We start from the raw sequence: 14928 nt of genomic DNA on the forward strand, positions 1-14928 counted from the left end.
AAAACTGCAAGAAAAACAATGTTAGCAAAGAAGTTTTTAATGAAACATCATCATATTGCTCAAATTTAGCATCATGTGGAATCAGAATCAATAATGAATTCTGTTCCAGATATGAATCGATTAAGAATCCAATGGAGTTGAGGTGATGACATAATTTTACCTGAAGAAGTGGCGTTGAATTATTTCTCAGACATGTTTATTGAGCAAACACAGCACAATGCAAACGTTGACTACTTCAGTACAGTGTTTTGAAAAGTATAGGAAAATGAACAAGATACATCAGGGGGAAGATTAGAGGAAATAACCATGTCGCAAAGACAGACGAATCAAAACAAAGACTAGTAAAAGATATTTGAGTGGTATCAAGTAAATAAACTAATCTGCTATCAAGTAAAGTACAAAGGGTGTAAAGGAGACACAGCTAAACTCCTAAGTGCATTGTGTAAATAGCAGCATGCACTATGATAAAACCATTAACTAAAAAAAAAAAAAAAAAAAAAAAAAAAAAGCTCAACAACCATGTGCCCTGTTCAAACAGAACAGTAAATCCTACTAAAACAAATGTGCATGCTTTTGCAATTGTTCAGAATACATATCTGCATCCCAAAATGTGGTGTGTTATGTTCGGGTAGAACTTCAAAACGTCATGCATTAAAAACCAAACAGCAGTTGAAGTATGCATATTCACACCAACAAAAGAAAAGCAGCACACTTTTAAAGACAAATATATAATAATGTCCTATTTATAATGGGCACTGCACTGTGTCTGGTGATTTTAAGTGCAATCCTTTCAGAAGTAACTTAAAATGATGCATGTAAAAAATTCTTCTCATCCTAGCTTAATATGCAGAGACAACTATGAGCGAGCTATACTATAGAGCAGGGGTGTCAGACTCAATCCCTGGAGGGTTGAAGCCCTGCAGACTTCAGATTCAACCCTAAAGTCCTTCAGGCTTATTCGAAAACTACATAGTATGTGTGTTGGAGCAGCGCTGGAACAAAACAGAGTCTGACAGCCCTGATCTAGACTGATTCCCCTGAAAAGTGCAAACACTACGTCAATATTACGACATTGTTCTGTTGAGCATCCCCACCACCCCGGCACAGCAACACTGACTCGACCAATAGCAACAGTATAAGAGGAACTATCTGTTTGACTGACCGGGGAGAGTTTCTGCTTCGCTTTTAAGGTTTATAGGTACTAAATACAGACTTACAGTAAACAGTGGACTAGCCCAAAAGGCCCTTATGATTGCAATTTAAAAATATAATTTGTATATTAATTAAATACTTCTATTACAGAGTAATTTATTTTAGATATGTTTAAACGTTCATTGCGAGATAGGAAAATGATTTGATAGTAATCTGTGTATCATGGCAAGCAAATGTCTTAAAGCTGCAGTAGGTAACTTTTGTAAAAATATATTTTTTACATATTTGTTAAACCTGTCATTATGTCCTGACAGTAGAATATGAGACAGATAATCTGTGAAAAAATCAAGCTCCTCTGGCTCCTCCCAGTGCTCCTATTGCCATTTGCAGTTACGGACCGCACCCGGTAAAAAAACAACCAATCAGAGCTGCGGTCCATAACTTTGTTTGTGTTCAAAATGTAGAAAAATGTATATAATAAGCGAGTACACCATGAATCCATTTTCCAAACCGTGCTTTTAGCTTGTCCTGAATCACTAGGGTGCACCTATAATAAGTGTTTATATTCGGACTATTTTAGATTGCTTCGGGGCTACCGTGGCGGAGTAACCCAGTACCTTTGTGATTCTTCATAAACATAAACAGAGAGAAGTAGTTCCGGCTACGATGTTCTTCCGCAAGACGCAAGCAGCTCTGTTTATTAACCGTAGAGCGTCAAAAGTTACCGACTGCAGCTTTAAAGCTGATTCCATAAATTACAGCAAGTTTTTGCAGAAGTAAGAAAAAACTGAGTAAGGCCAACACAGACTGTGACGTCTGAAACGTCAAAGAGCCCCATGCGACTACTAGCAGTTCCCAAACAACCCTATTTCAGGAACCCACAATGCAAAATTGCACCGATTTTACACCCGTAATTATTTTTTTACTACATTTGAAAAACGGAAAGCCCCGGGTCATCTTATAAATACTCCTCTACTGCGTTAAAGCAAGGCAGTAACACTCATCTCACACAAATTAAGTGCTAGATCCTGAGAGACTGTAAACCATCTTGATGCTAACCTATTTAAACTAAAAAGGACAATATGTTCATTTGAGCCCAACACCATTTAGTTAGTGACTGATTTTTGTCAGCTAAACTAGATCTTCATTTATTTAAGAGGCAAACGGTTAGAGAATCTCGAGAAGGAAAGGCTCATAGTTCACCGCGTGTTAGTGATATAACTGAGGGGCAAAGAGTCACGGCTCACAAAGCACTGAGTTCTCCAAGGTGAAGTCATAACGAAAGTTGGCTAGTTTGTCATTTATGTTGTGAGGCAAGGTGATATCTGTGGCAAAGGGCAGGCCCGCCTGCATGGCCAGGATGTGTGGGGCTAAAGTGAAAGGTATGTCTCCTAGAAGCTCAGGGAGGGCCGGGGTGGCGTCTACAGCGTGTGTTTCTGAGGACATCTTGGCAGACGTGGGTTGGGAGGAAGGCTGAGTCGTCTCTGTAATTCCTCTCTTCCCGGCACTGGATGGCTGCACAAAAAGAAAGAGAATCTGCAGTGAAAACTGAGAAAGCGGATCTGCTGGGGAGCAGCACTGTTATTATATTCATCACTGCATGTGTGACTCAACTATTGTGTATTTACCAAATTGCCCTTAGCTCTTTAAATCTTCATTAATGCTGGTTAAATTCAGATTGTACTCATTTTCATCAAGGCTGGGTGATATGATATGCGCGATACCAGTTTCTTTAGGACAGTTATTAGTTAGACTAACTAACTATTTTGTGATCTATGAAATCTGGCTCATACCAGTACTCCTAAAAAAGAACAAGGCCTGCAGCCACAGAGATGAGAAATCTGGTCTTGTCTGAGGCAGATGAGGATTCATTTCAGCACTGAAACATCACGATGAAGGAAGTCACATACTGTAACACAACTAGAGCTGAACTTCACACTTTTGTTCTCAGTTCCAGAAACTCGCATGAAAACTCATTTTCCGTCGCTGGCCCAAGACTGGAATACCAGCTGACATCAGATCTGCACCCTCAGTTGATGTTTTAAATCTTGCGTGAAAACATACTTGTTCTCTATGGCTTTTAATTGTTGATTTTTGGAAGATGTACTGTACTTTTATTTAGCAAGGATGCATTAAATTGATCAAAGGTGACAAAGACTTTTATGATGTTACAAGCTATTTCTATTTCAAATAAATGCTGTTCTTTTCATCAAAAAGTCCTGAATTCATTTTTTTTTATCATGCTCAGACTGTTTTTTACTGATAATAATAATAAATGTTTCTTGAGCAGCAAATCATCATATTAAAATGATTTCTGAAGGACCATGTGACACTGAAGACTGGAGTAATGATGCTGGAAATTCAGCTTTGATCACAGGAATAAATTACAATTTTAAATGTATTAAAATAGAAAACAGTTATTTTATTATTGCATAATGCCACTTTTTTTTTTGACAAAATAAATACAGCCTCTATGAGCATAAGACAATTCTTTCAATAAGTAAATAAATAACAAAAATCTTACCGACCCCAAACTTTATAACAGCTTTTTAAACTGTAAAATAGACATTTTAACAAAAAATGAGCCCAATAAGAGACATTGTAATTTCTGTGCATTATAAATTGAGATCAATAACTTAGTAAATACACAAAAGTTTGTGTTTGATTATATGAGCAAAGCTTTCCGTTCATATCTGGGACCTGAGCCGGTGTGTCTGGTGCAGTAAACAGAATCTGGTTATCAGAGTTGTGGAAGTGGTTTTTCACCCTTAACTTTCCTGTTTTCTTATATGAATGCCAAACACATTTCAGACAAGGAATATTAATCTATTAATGTCAGTTCCTTACTAAAACATGAGACTGGGAGAAGCAGAAAAACCCAAAACACTAACTGAACTGAATGAGGTGGACCTCTGAACATCCATATAATGAATGTGGTGACACAAAGCCATCAAGACCTCAGGATAAAAAGCAGATAAATCCAGTCCATATGAGTCGTGCACTATATTGCAAGTGGTCTGAAACCATATGTGTGAGAAACAGACTAAAATTTGATTCATTCAACATGTAATTGTTTTGAAATTCCTGGTCTTGAATGCAAACGAGTAGCTCAGACATTCTGTATAAAATTTGCTTTTGTCTTTCAAGGAAAGTTAATCATACCAGTTTTGAAAGACAAGAAACCTGGTTTTGTCTATTAAGAACTGATTGGATCGTCAGATCAGTGTTGTTTGCTGATTGCTGACAGGTTGCTGGAGGAACTATTGTTTTGCTTCAAATCTGTAACTTTAACATTAAAGCACTGTGCAGTTTTTGTGGCCAATGCACCTGTGATTCAGGAACTGTGTGACCTCTTTGGAGCTCGCCCAAGTAATTCTTTGGAAACGCATCTACCTGCAAATTGTCAGGCCTTTTTTACAGCGTTTGTCCACCTGTAAAACCCACTTTTTCCAGCAACTCCAATAAAGTCAGGCTTTTGGGTTTTGCGAAATCCCCTCTTATTGAAAGAGAAAGAGTGAGACTGGGTATCTTTCATTAGCCATATGTCTCCAGGCAGTGCTGTGGAACAGATTGCTGAATGGCAGCAGCATATGTTGGCACTGTTCAGTCCTGCCATCTGGCACCTGTCACACACCCGCTCGGCCAGCGCAACTCGAGGGGCTCTTTCCCTCTCTTCAGGGCTGTTGCGCGTCCAGCACATGGAAATCAGGCACAGATTACTCTATAAGCGATCCTTAAGATTTAATTACTCTGCTCAGGATCATTCTGAAAAGGTCACTTGATACACTGCTCAAAGCAATAAATGTTGGATATTATTTTTCGCCACGTTAAAATCAGAAGTTTGATCTTAGAAAAGTACAGCACATCTCTTCTCACAAGCATGTATTTCCATCCAAAGTTGGACCAGACGAAACGCAATAACAATCGCGGTCATGTTATCTTGCGATTGGATGCCGTTTTTTTTGATGACTGCTTAAAATGATGGTTAGGCACGGGTTAGTTCAGTTATCCAGTCACATGATCTGTTAAGGGAAAGTCATGTGACTGATGCACACTGACTAATTTATTCATTCATTTCTTTCACATAGCAGTTTATGCGCACGTGTTAGTATCGGATTTTAAAAATATCATTGCATATAATCTTTATGTGTACTTTTAGAATGCATGCACATCTTGGTGTTTTCATCCAGCGCTTTTTTATGCAATATCCAAAAGTTTGCATAAAAAGGGTGGATGGAAACATAACTATTCAGTCTTTATGCAGATTTTTCCAAACAACAACATCTTTATATTGACCATATGTTTAAAATGACCATACACAAACAACATAGTTCTTTAGACACTGCTATCTGCTAGGATAACGTATATCAAAATATATATCAAATAACTGTAAATGTTTGATATTTGTTGTCGTGCTATCATTGCGTAGCATTATTGGATCACTCTATAAAGTGAAACACACTCACCTTAGATGGCTGTACTATTACATTTGTTGCGGGCTGCTCGGTGTTCATGGACTGAACCTTCTGTCTCTGCTCCTCAACAGTTTCACCTGAAAAACAAAACAATAAATCAAATAAAAAGAACGAATAGTTTTAAAATCAATCGGAGAAGAAAGGCGCGTTATTCAGCACACAGCGGATCCCAAAGCCCATCACAGACTCTTCACGGCTTGATTTTCGACAAGGATAATCGATTTTCCTTCGCTGCCAAGACATTAATGCGCATTATCTGCACTTAACAGGGTACTTTTCTGATTATATTAACAGATTATGAAGCATTAGTCCATCTGGGTACGTACAGCCACAATCAGCGATGTTACTTGACAGAAACCTGCAACAGCTCGGACTCATAACCAGAGACTAATGATATATACAGACATCTCTTCCCTGTGTGGAGCTGCAGATGGGGATTCCTTCTTGGTGAGTGTCTGCTCATCTCTGGGGCCCTCTCACACACACACACACACACACACACACACACACCACGGCTCCTCCCTGTTATTACCAACACTTCACAAACAGGTAAATTCCCAGGAGACACACATACTAGTAAAACAATGTATGTCCTGAATGTACTGTAAGTCGCTCTGGATAAAAGCTTCTGCTAAATGCATGATGTAAAGAAGCCCCTCTGAGCTGCCGTCCATTGTTTATGTTCTGGGAACAAGCTTGTTTGGCGTGCATCAAAACTGAAAGCCATCTGATCACTGGAGGTCACCAGGTCATGGTGCAGGCTGCTAGTAGCTGTTCCTGCTAGAGGTAGGTCATTTACACTGCTCAAATGTTACAATCGGTTGCAATGAAAACAATTATTATCTGCAAATGCTAACAAATATAGTATTTGCTGCAAAATACTATCTGTGTGAATTTTTTATAAGACCTTCCATACCAAAAGGAAATAGTGATGCGCCGAAATAAATCTCTTACCAAAAAATAAAGCCGCCTTTCATTTAGTTTCTTACTAAATAAAAAATTATTACTACTCTAGCATAATTTTTGGTCACAGTAAGGTCTGTTAAAATGACTAAAATGTTTACCTTCTTTAACTTAGCCAAAGAAATGGAATTGTTTCGGGCAATGATTTCTTTTTTTTTTTTTTTTGCATTTTGATCGAAAAAATTATAGGTGCTAAAATGTTGGTGCATATCTAACAGGAATTTATCTGTTCATTTTATGAATATCTAAATGACATTCATGACAACTAAGAGCAAAATAATAGGAGAAGAGATCAGGGGTGACAAACTTATTTTACGTCAAGGGTTGTTTTGGACAAAATGGCACTTACTGATGTGCAATTTGTATTCGTTTACATGCTTTTCTGGAACGTGCTGTAACTGTTTATGCAGCTTTAATAACTAGGCTAATATTACAGTAAAACAAATGAGAGCACATGGACACATTTTCATTTAGGGACGATGTTCATTGAATTCATTCAACCAGAGCTAATTATGGTAAATCTGTAATTAGAGTAGAATATTAAGCGTAATCGAACAAGGTTAGGAAGAAATGGCAATATTTTCACATAATTTTTCTGCTTTAAGAGCTGCTGCTGCTGAACATGAAGTGGATCTGACACACATCGTATTTTCCCTCGACTCTACCTTTTCTGACCCATGTCAGATCTTAAAGTCTCTACTAATGAGCTGACGGATTGAAGCAGGTGTATTGGATGAGAGAGACAGTTCAGCTGCTCCAGGACAGTTTTAAAAGCCACTGCATTTCAGACATGATCTTAAATCTGACTCATTTATAACAAATACTTACACACGCAAAGTTTTGAGGCAGCGTTAATCGCCTTTTCGGTAACTTCTTGACTTAACTGACGACATAACTATGTCACTGCATGCTCGTAGTTTCATGTGCTCTTTATTACAGTGCACATCAGCGCATTCATACTTGCTTACAAACATGCCAAAACGAAAGAGAGACAATGCTATGTGGAATTTTACAACTTAGTAAATTTTAATGGAGCTATGGCAATTATACTCCTGAACTACACTTAAATAAACACAATTCTTGTCAAAAATAAAAGAGACGTAAGCAGCAGCCGTGAGTACGGTGGCCAACCATAGATCCGCCCCAGTGTTAATTAATTTTTAACGCATTAAACTGTGTTGACGAGCTAATTTTGACAGCACTAATTTATGAATATTTCAACTCTCTCTTAATATTTCCTTGTACTGTCCATGTTGTCGTTATTGGCTCTCGATATTCAAATTTTACAGTCAAAGTGGGAACACAAACAGGGTGGTCCTGGATCAGAGCCAGTTTTGGATAAAATGCATGAATTTGCATGCTGAATGCAGTGCTTTATGACTTTATGGGCTATAACATGCAACACAACAATCTGAAACTTCGTTAAGCTCCATAATTTCTTACAACAACCGCTGCCATTTCACAAATCACATATGGGGTTTCATTGGCACTTCAAAGTCAAAAGCAAGGAATTTCTTTCCCCAAGAGAAGCGGATCAGTGGCACAGATAAATAATGCAACGTAAGCCTATATTGTCTCCCTTATGAGTTGTCAGCAAAATCACGGCAACCTTGTTACCCGGACTGAACCACAAAGCGGGTCAAACGGGTAAGGTCTAGTGTGCTGGAGGCGATCCGCTCACACAACATGCACCTGATGATACACAAGTCAATGACGAACAAGTGTCAACTGAGATTCCACTTGATCTCAGAAACCCTCCTATAAATTTCAGGCGGTCAATTCATTTTCATAACCAAACCATATATGGAAGTAACCATTTTTAGCACTCAAAATAGGACTAACAAGTGTCCTATCAGCCCGAGGAACCCGTTTCATCCACTTCCAGTTGAGCCAGAGCACTTGAATGTCGCTCTGGAGTCATACTAGGGTTGAGTTCATTTCTACCCTGAAGTACTAAGACACATGAAGCATGCTGCACTCTGGAGCAGTTTAATTACACAATGTTACATCATCTACGGGTTGTGTTCCTGTAGCCAAGCACTCTGCTTAAACCCACGATGAAGAGTGAATAAAAGAGTTTACAGAAACCAAAACAGTAATTCACCTGGTTACAAAATGAACCTGAAATGCTGGGAAAGTACTTGGAAGATTATGACTCAAAAACCAACAGAATAACAATGTTTAAGAGATTCATAAATAATTTATAATACTGCAACTTTGCATTAAGGAAAATAAATAAAGAAGAATCATAATTTAATGTATATTTAGTCCCATATCCAAATGCAGTCTGTAAAATCAATATGAACTCGGAAAGTGAGCGTGAGTACACTCTTTTATACATCACTGTAGCCTTTCTAAAACCGTGCCAATAGTCCAAACACAGTCATTTAAAACCAGTTAAGATTATAGTTTTCCATTCCCTGGTTCGCAATTTTTCCCCAAACTACATGGGCACATGGAATGAGCTCCTCAAATCTGGTCTTGAGACATCAGTCAACCACATATCCTGCACTTCATGAAGCATGGGATCTCTTCTTCCCTTTGGCCTACATTCCCTCTAATATAGTTACAATGCAGATTATATGGTCCTGTCTGTCAAAAGTGCAGATATATGTTACCATTGAGCTGTCTGACAAGCAGAACACATAAAAACATAAAACCTCATTACTGCAACTAGCACAACAACACAAGGAGGCCTGTGGTGTCCCTGTATCTGTCACAGTACAAAGACAACACTGACCCTTGGTCGATCATATCCACTCCAGGCACAAGAAGCTGATGAACCCCAATATATCATCTAATATATGTCCTGATTAATCATCAGCACACAGTGAGAGAAACTACAGCCTTCACACTACATGTGAGGAGGACTGAATTATATTGCCCTCTTGTGGATGATTATTTTGAACCAATTAATGTTTGGATTTATAGATAAGATTCTGATTATGCCGATATTTTGGATGGATGGATGCAAAGATAAATAAATAAGAATAATAGGCTGATAGACAGATGAATGACAAACAGACAGACAAATGGATAGATAGATAGATAGATAGATAGATAGATACTTCTAAAAATGATCAAACTTACCAATGATGACAAATCCATCAGTTTCTTTCTCAGAGGATTTTCTGGCTCCATCATTCTTGAATCCGAAAAACTTCAACATCTTCGGTGTCTGTTGAGAGTCAGAAATCAATAGAGTTTTACAAATCTAACGTATCTGTTCTGAATGAACTCAAACCCCGAGCGAGCGTGGTGTGTTTCTAGCATTTATTGTATATTATATTTAGCTGAGATCTGCGCTGTGAGTTAGTTTAGTTTTCCTCGACAGCTCGAGAGAAGAAGCGCGTCAGCGAGCGTTACAGTCACACGCTCGGCTGCTGAAATACTGTGAACAACAACAACAACTGTCTCTTTAAAACAATTACTATCTTACATCAAACCATAGAGTAATAATATTCGTCTTTGGTTGTGGTAAATATCGAGCTACTCGACTGAAGTTTTGTTTACGAGTCCTCTCCACGCCGAGTCCGACTGCTTTTTCGCTCCGTGTGAAAACAAAAGAAGGAAGAGATTACATTAGTTTCGGTTTAAAAACGCTAAAACAACAACAACAACAACAACAACAACAACAACAACAACATAATAATAATAATAATAATAATTATTATTATTATTATTATTATTATTATCATAATTTACTAGCACCCTTTTAAACACAGTGTGGTGCCAACATAAATTTCAAAATATTTGATTAGAAAAACAATTACAATTATTATTAATCAAAATAAGTATAATTAACTATTTTTAAAAGTATATACAACTGATCTGTTGTATAATGTGATCTGTAATGCAGAACCGAAGGTCTCGAGTGGATCGCGATTCATTAACCCCCTATGAACCGAAAGTACAATGAGCTGATAGTGAGAATGTCTCATTTTGGTAAAATACCAAATCCATGAAGATAAATTGACTTATGAAACATTATAGCTTAGTTACTTCTTGGTTAAAAAAAAAAAAAAAACACCGTTCTTTGAACTGTTCAAAAGAACCGATTCGCGAAAATGATTCAGACTTACCACAACTAGGAACTAATAGTCAACAGGCAATTTGTTTCTAACGTTGTTCTCTGACGCAACGGAAATGCTGTCACCGGGAAATACGTCACTTGCTCTGAGTTTTCCCGCGAATCTGGTCTGGAGTCCTTTTGCGTTTTATTCCTTGTATGCTTTGCCATAAAAACCCACAATGTCAGGCGTTTACGAATCTCCGAAGCCCAGAATCAACGCGTCGCTGTTGTCTCAATACATCGGTCGAGCAGTCTGCTTCGTTGGACGCTTAGAAAAGGTATTAACCTAACCTTACTATCATACACCAATACACATGTATTAAACGATGAACATTTGCTAGTGTATTTTCTCTGTACTGAGCCCTCTGACTGTATAGAATGAAAAACATGGGTGAAAGTGTTATCATATAACTGCAAAACGAGCCTATTAAGGTTAATTATTATGCATAATGCAAAATAAACCCGATTTCTGTGTTGTGTATTGACAGGTGCATCCATCAGGAAAGGCTCTTACTCTGTCAGATGGAGAAGGAAAGTCTGCCTCAGTGGAGCTCAGTGAACCAGTGAGTGATCAGATCAGCTCTCTCTATGTCTGACTTCTGTTCATTAAACTGTTCTTCTCTTTTCTTCTGTCCCGTTTAGCTGGACGAAGAGCTGAGTGGGGTTGTGGAGGTTACTGGGACGGTGTCGAACAAAGGGACAGTTATGGCTGTTTCATATACTCCGTATCGAGAGGACAAAACCTCTTTCGGTACACGTTGTTATATTGCTTCTGAGTTGTATTTTTGTGTCAATGCATGCATTTGGATGTAAAGCGTCTTCATTTGTTTTGCAGATCTGGAGCTGTACAACGAAGGTCTGAAAGTTCTCCATGATTTCCCCCAGCATTACCCGTTCGAGGTGTCTTTAAGTGGCTAAACCACACTCATTTATTTGCCTTTTACAGTTTCTGGATGATTGGATATTTACTGTGTTTGTAAACTATTGTTCTGTTATTGTTACTTGAAATAAATCACATTATTGACCATACATTGACCAAGTAAGTTTGGAATTTGTTTACCATTTTGTCAGTATATATATATTTTTTTTTAATCATAAAGCAAAGCATGATCATGAGGCAAAATGTAAGCAATCTAAAATTTTCTCATAATTCATCTGTAATATCTAACACACCAACACCATTATAATTAAATGAAGTGTCTATCTATTTTTAGTTATAAAACAGGGATTTATTTATTTTTTAGGGTGGGAGTGTTATGATGTAGTTTTGTGTTTATATGAACAGTTTTCTGTATTGTATTACTCCCAAGTTATGCATATTGCAAGTAACACAGTATTGGTCAAAAGTGTTTAGCTTTTTAGACATTTTAAAGAATGAAATTATATATTAGGCTGGTCTACAGACATCATTTTTGTTATTACTCCATCTACATTTAAAGGGAAAATTAGTTTGTTGTTATTTCATTCAATACTATTCTCAGTGCATTTTGTTTTTTTGTTTATATATTCCACCTCTAGATGGCAATGAAGTGAAAAACTAAACTGGTATCTTAGTATAGTTTTCTAAAACCAAGGACTTCTGAGTTAAAATGCACTTTTTTTCAGTAATTCTCGGGATGAATTTCAAATAAATGAAAATGTACTGACCTTTAGTCTATCCAATTTGTAGCCTAGATGAGTTTGTTTCTTCATCAGAACACATTTGGAGGAATGTAGCATCACTTTCTCACCAGTGGATCCTCTGCAGTGAATGGGTGCCGTCAGAACGAGAGTCAAAACAGCTGATAAAAACATCACAATAATCCACACTATACCCCAGTCCAACAGTTTATGTCTTGTGAACTGAAAAGCTGCATGTTTGTCAGAAACACATCCATCATTAAGACATTTTAACTTTAAAGCATTGCTTCTGGCTAATCCCACTATCCATATTGCTTTCTCCTCTGAAAACTCTGAACGAGGAGGGAAATATGCAGAGATCAAGCTAAAGTTTTCAAGCAAAAGAGTTGCCAAAAACTTTTTAATAAATATGTGGGATGATTTTGATGCGAGAGGGCAGTAGGGGATGGACTTTCTCACTGGACGAAGCATTATGGATTATGGACTATGGAAAGGGACAGATTGTCTTGGCTGAATTGAGACTATTTTCATATAACTAACATTATTTGTAACGTATGGTCTTACTTCACAACAGTGAACAGTGCTTCATTCTGCTGACACTCATGGGAAACTAAAACCAGAATCCTGGAATGCTCTTTTTTAAGTATGTGAGGGAGGCTAATATTTCTATGGAAAGAAAGAAAACTTGTACCATTACGAAATTCATCAATCAATAAATGACAAAGTGTCAGGACGAAGTGAATAAGCCTCAAGCAGTCAGTTGTAGTTATCATGTGGAGAAACTCTCCAATATTTGACAAGACAAACCATCTCCATCAGGATAAAAGCCACTAGATTAAAAGATGCATTCAGATGTTGTAATGTTTATATGACGATCAATATGTGCCCTGTGTTGTGCTCAATGGTGTGGTGGTGGGGAGTTGCCTGAGGTCAAGCAGCTGCCATTATATTGTTGCAAGTTCAGACAAAGTGCTGTTTGTGCCACTCACACAGTATCTACAGCTATCTTAAAGCCATATTTTATAAGTACTAATATCTAGGGGAAAAAAATGTGCCTTTAATGACCATTTGCCTTAAATAAGATATGCAGCATGCATGACAGAATGTATCTGGTATGCTTCATAATGTGTTTTTCTTCTAAAATGGTCTTTTCTGACTCATCCTCTAGCATTGTGTTTACACTAAGTGTTTTCATCAGATCTTTTGCTCTGTGGATGTAGCTACTCTCTGCCTCAGGAAGACTTAGGCTTTGCATGTTTAACACATCACCCGAGCACAATGGATTAAAGAAACTGTTAGTAGCACCATGGTCACGTGTAAATTCCCAGGGCCATCTTTTAGTGCCATGCCACAGCACCTGAAGTTCACAACGAGTTGAAGTTGAAGCTCATTCTGGGTTGGTTTTCAAGTGCTTAAAGGCACAGAATGATTAAAACGCCACACCGTTCGTTTTTCATTTACATGACTCCCGTTAAAGTGCCCCGGAAATCAGATTTGGATTTAACTTCAATTTGGCGACTCTATGAAAGAACGAAATCATTAAAAAATGAAAAATGGGGCGTAAAGTAGCGCAGCTGTCAAACTAGTCAAACTCAACCAGAAACAATTTGTAGAAGAAATTTGCATGTCATGCTCATACTGTCACTGGAATCAGCACAAACGGACTTATCATATTTGGAGGAGATCTTAAGTAAATTAACCTTTTTCAGTAAAATGTTTTCTAAATGGCTTTATCTCCAGGTCACTGAACCTGTACAGCAATTTAAACCAACAAAACTAATGTTCATGGGTTAAATCAGGTCTAAATAGCTCTTTTTAAGGTAACAGAGAGTTTTAGACTTTTCACCTTTGACTCAAACATTTCATGACAAAAGTTATATCAAAAAGTTATTTTTGAGGTGAGAGGGAGCTGCTGTTTCTAAAAGAGACCTTTTCTTTTTTAGCTTGAGGACACTGACAGAAATCCAGTTTAGACCTGCAGATTTCTATCTTGCCATCTGCTCACAGTTTTAATAAAGTTAAAGACAAGCTATTTATTATTATATATTAGTAATGCAATTTAATTCGACACGCTTCTTTATTTATTTTCTTTTTCCAGTCACTTTTACACATGTCTGTGGGCTATTGTTTGAAAAGACACACAAGAAATGTTTGACAGGAGCACGGGAATCAAAGCTGTCAGAATAATCGTCCTCCCTTACCTCTGACAGAAGAGGGTTTAACTCTGTGAGTCCCGGAGCAGTGAGCCGGTTACTGTCAGGATACTGGCACACAGCGCTCTGACAGAGTCAAGAGAGGGTGTCACTGCATCACTCACAGATTATATGCCTGGCTTCAATGAAACTTTGCCTGGACTGCCTCTAGCTCTGCCTCACACACCATGAGGATGTAACCGGACCCGAATGATTGCACTGGATTATCAAAGAGACAGACAGTAGAGAAGTCAACATTCCGGTAAGAAATAATCAATGTCTAGTTTTACATTTTCATGATATATTTGTTATTTTGTTGGACACAAGAATGCAGATAGTCTGTACGTGTTATATGTGTTGCAGTTGTTGATATGATTATTAATATTTGTAGCAGCACTGGAGAAGTTTTAAAAACCAACTTTAAATAAATGTATAAAGACTATGGTCAATTGTA

At 37.7% G+C, this 14928-nt stretch overlaps 2 protein-coding genes across 2 annotated transcripts; one reads left to right on the plus strand and one right to left on the minus strand.

The window, feature by feature from the left end:
• Nucleotides 1-21: 21 nt before the first annotated feature.
• Nucleotides 22-10164, minus strand: LOC127935094 (UBAP1-MVB12-associated (UMA)-domain containing protein 1). The gene is made up of 4 exons (XM_052532693.1): nt 10030-10164; nt 9681-9768; nt 5619-5704; nt 22-2667 (listed from the first exon to the last, which is right to left on the minus strand). Exons 2-4 carry the CDS (start codon nt 9757-9759, stop codon nt 2389-2391), a joined length of 444 nt encoding a protein of 147 aa, XP_052388653.1. The 5' UTR covers nt 9760-9768; nt 10030-10164; the 3' UTR covers nt 22-2388.
• Nucleotides 10165-10711: 547 nt separating this feature from the next.
• On the plus strand, nt 10712-11691 carry LOC127934873 (replication protein A 14 kDa subunit). The gene is made up of 4 exons (XM_052532403.1): nt 10712-10940; nt 11151-11225; nt 11305-11413; nt 11498-11691. Exons 1-4 carry the CDS (start codon nt 10842-10844, stop codon nt 11578-11580), a joined length of 366 nt encoding a protein of 121 aa, XP_052388363.1. The 5' UTR covers nt 10712-10841; the 3' UTR covers nt 11581-11691.
• The last annotated feature ends 3237 nt before the right edge of the window (nt 11692-14928 follow it).

The sequence above is a fragment of the Carassius gibelio genome, chromosome A19, assembly GCF_023724105.1.
Source record: "Carassius gibelio isolate Cgi1373 ecotype wild population from Czech Republic chromosome A19, carGib1.2-hapl.c, whole genome shotgun sequence".
Lineage (NCBI taxonomy): Eukaryota > Metazoa > Chordata > Actinopteri > Cypriniformes > Cyprinidae > Carassius > Carassius gibelio.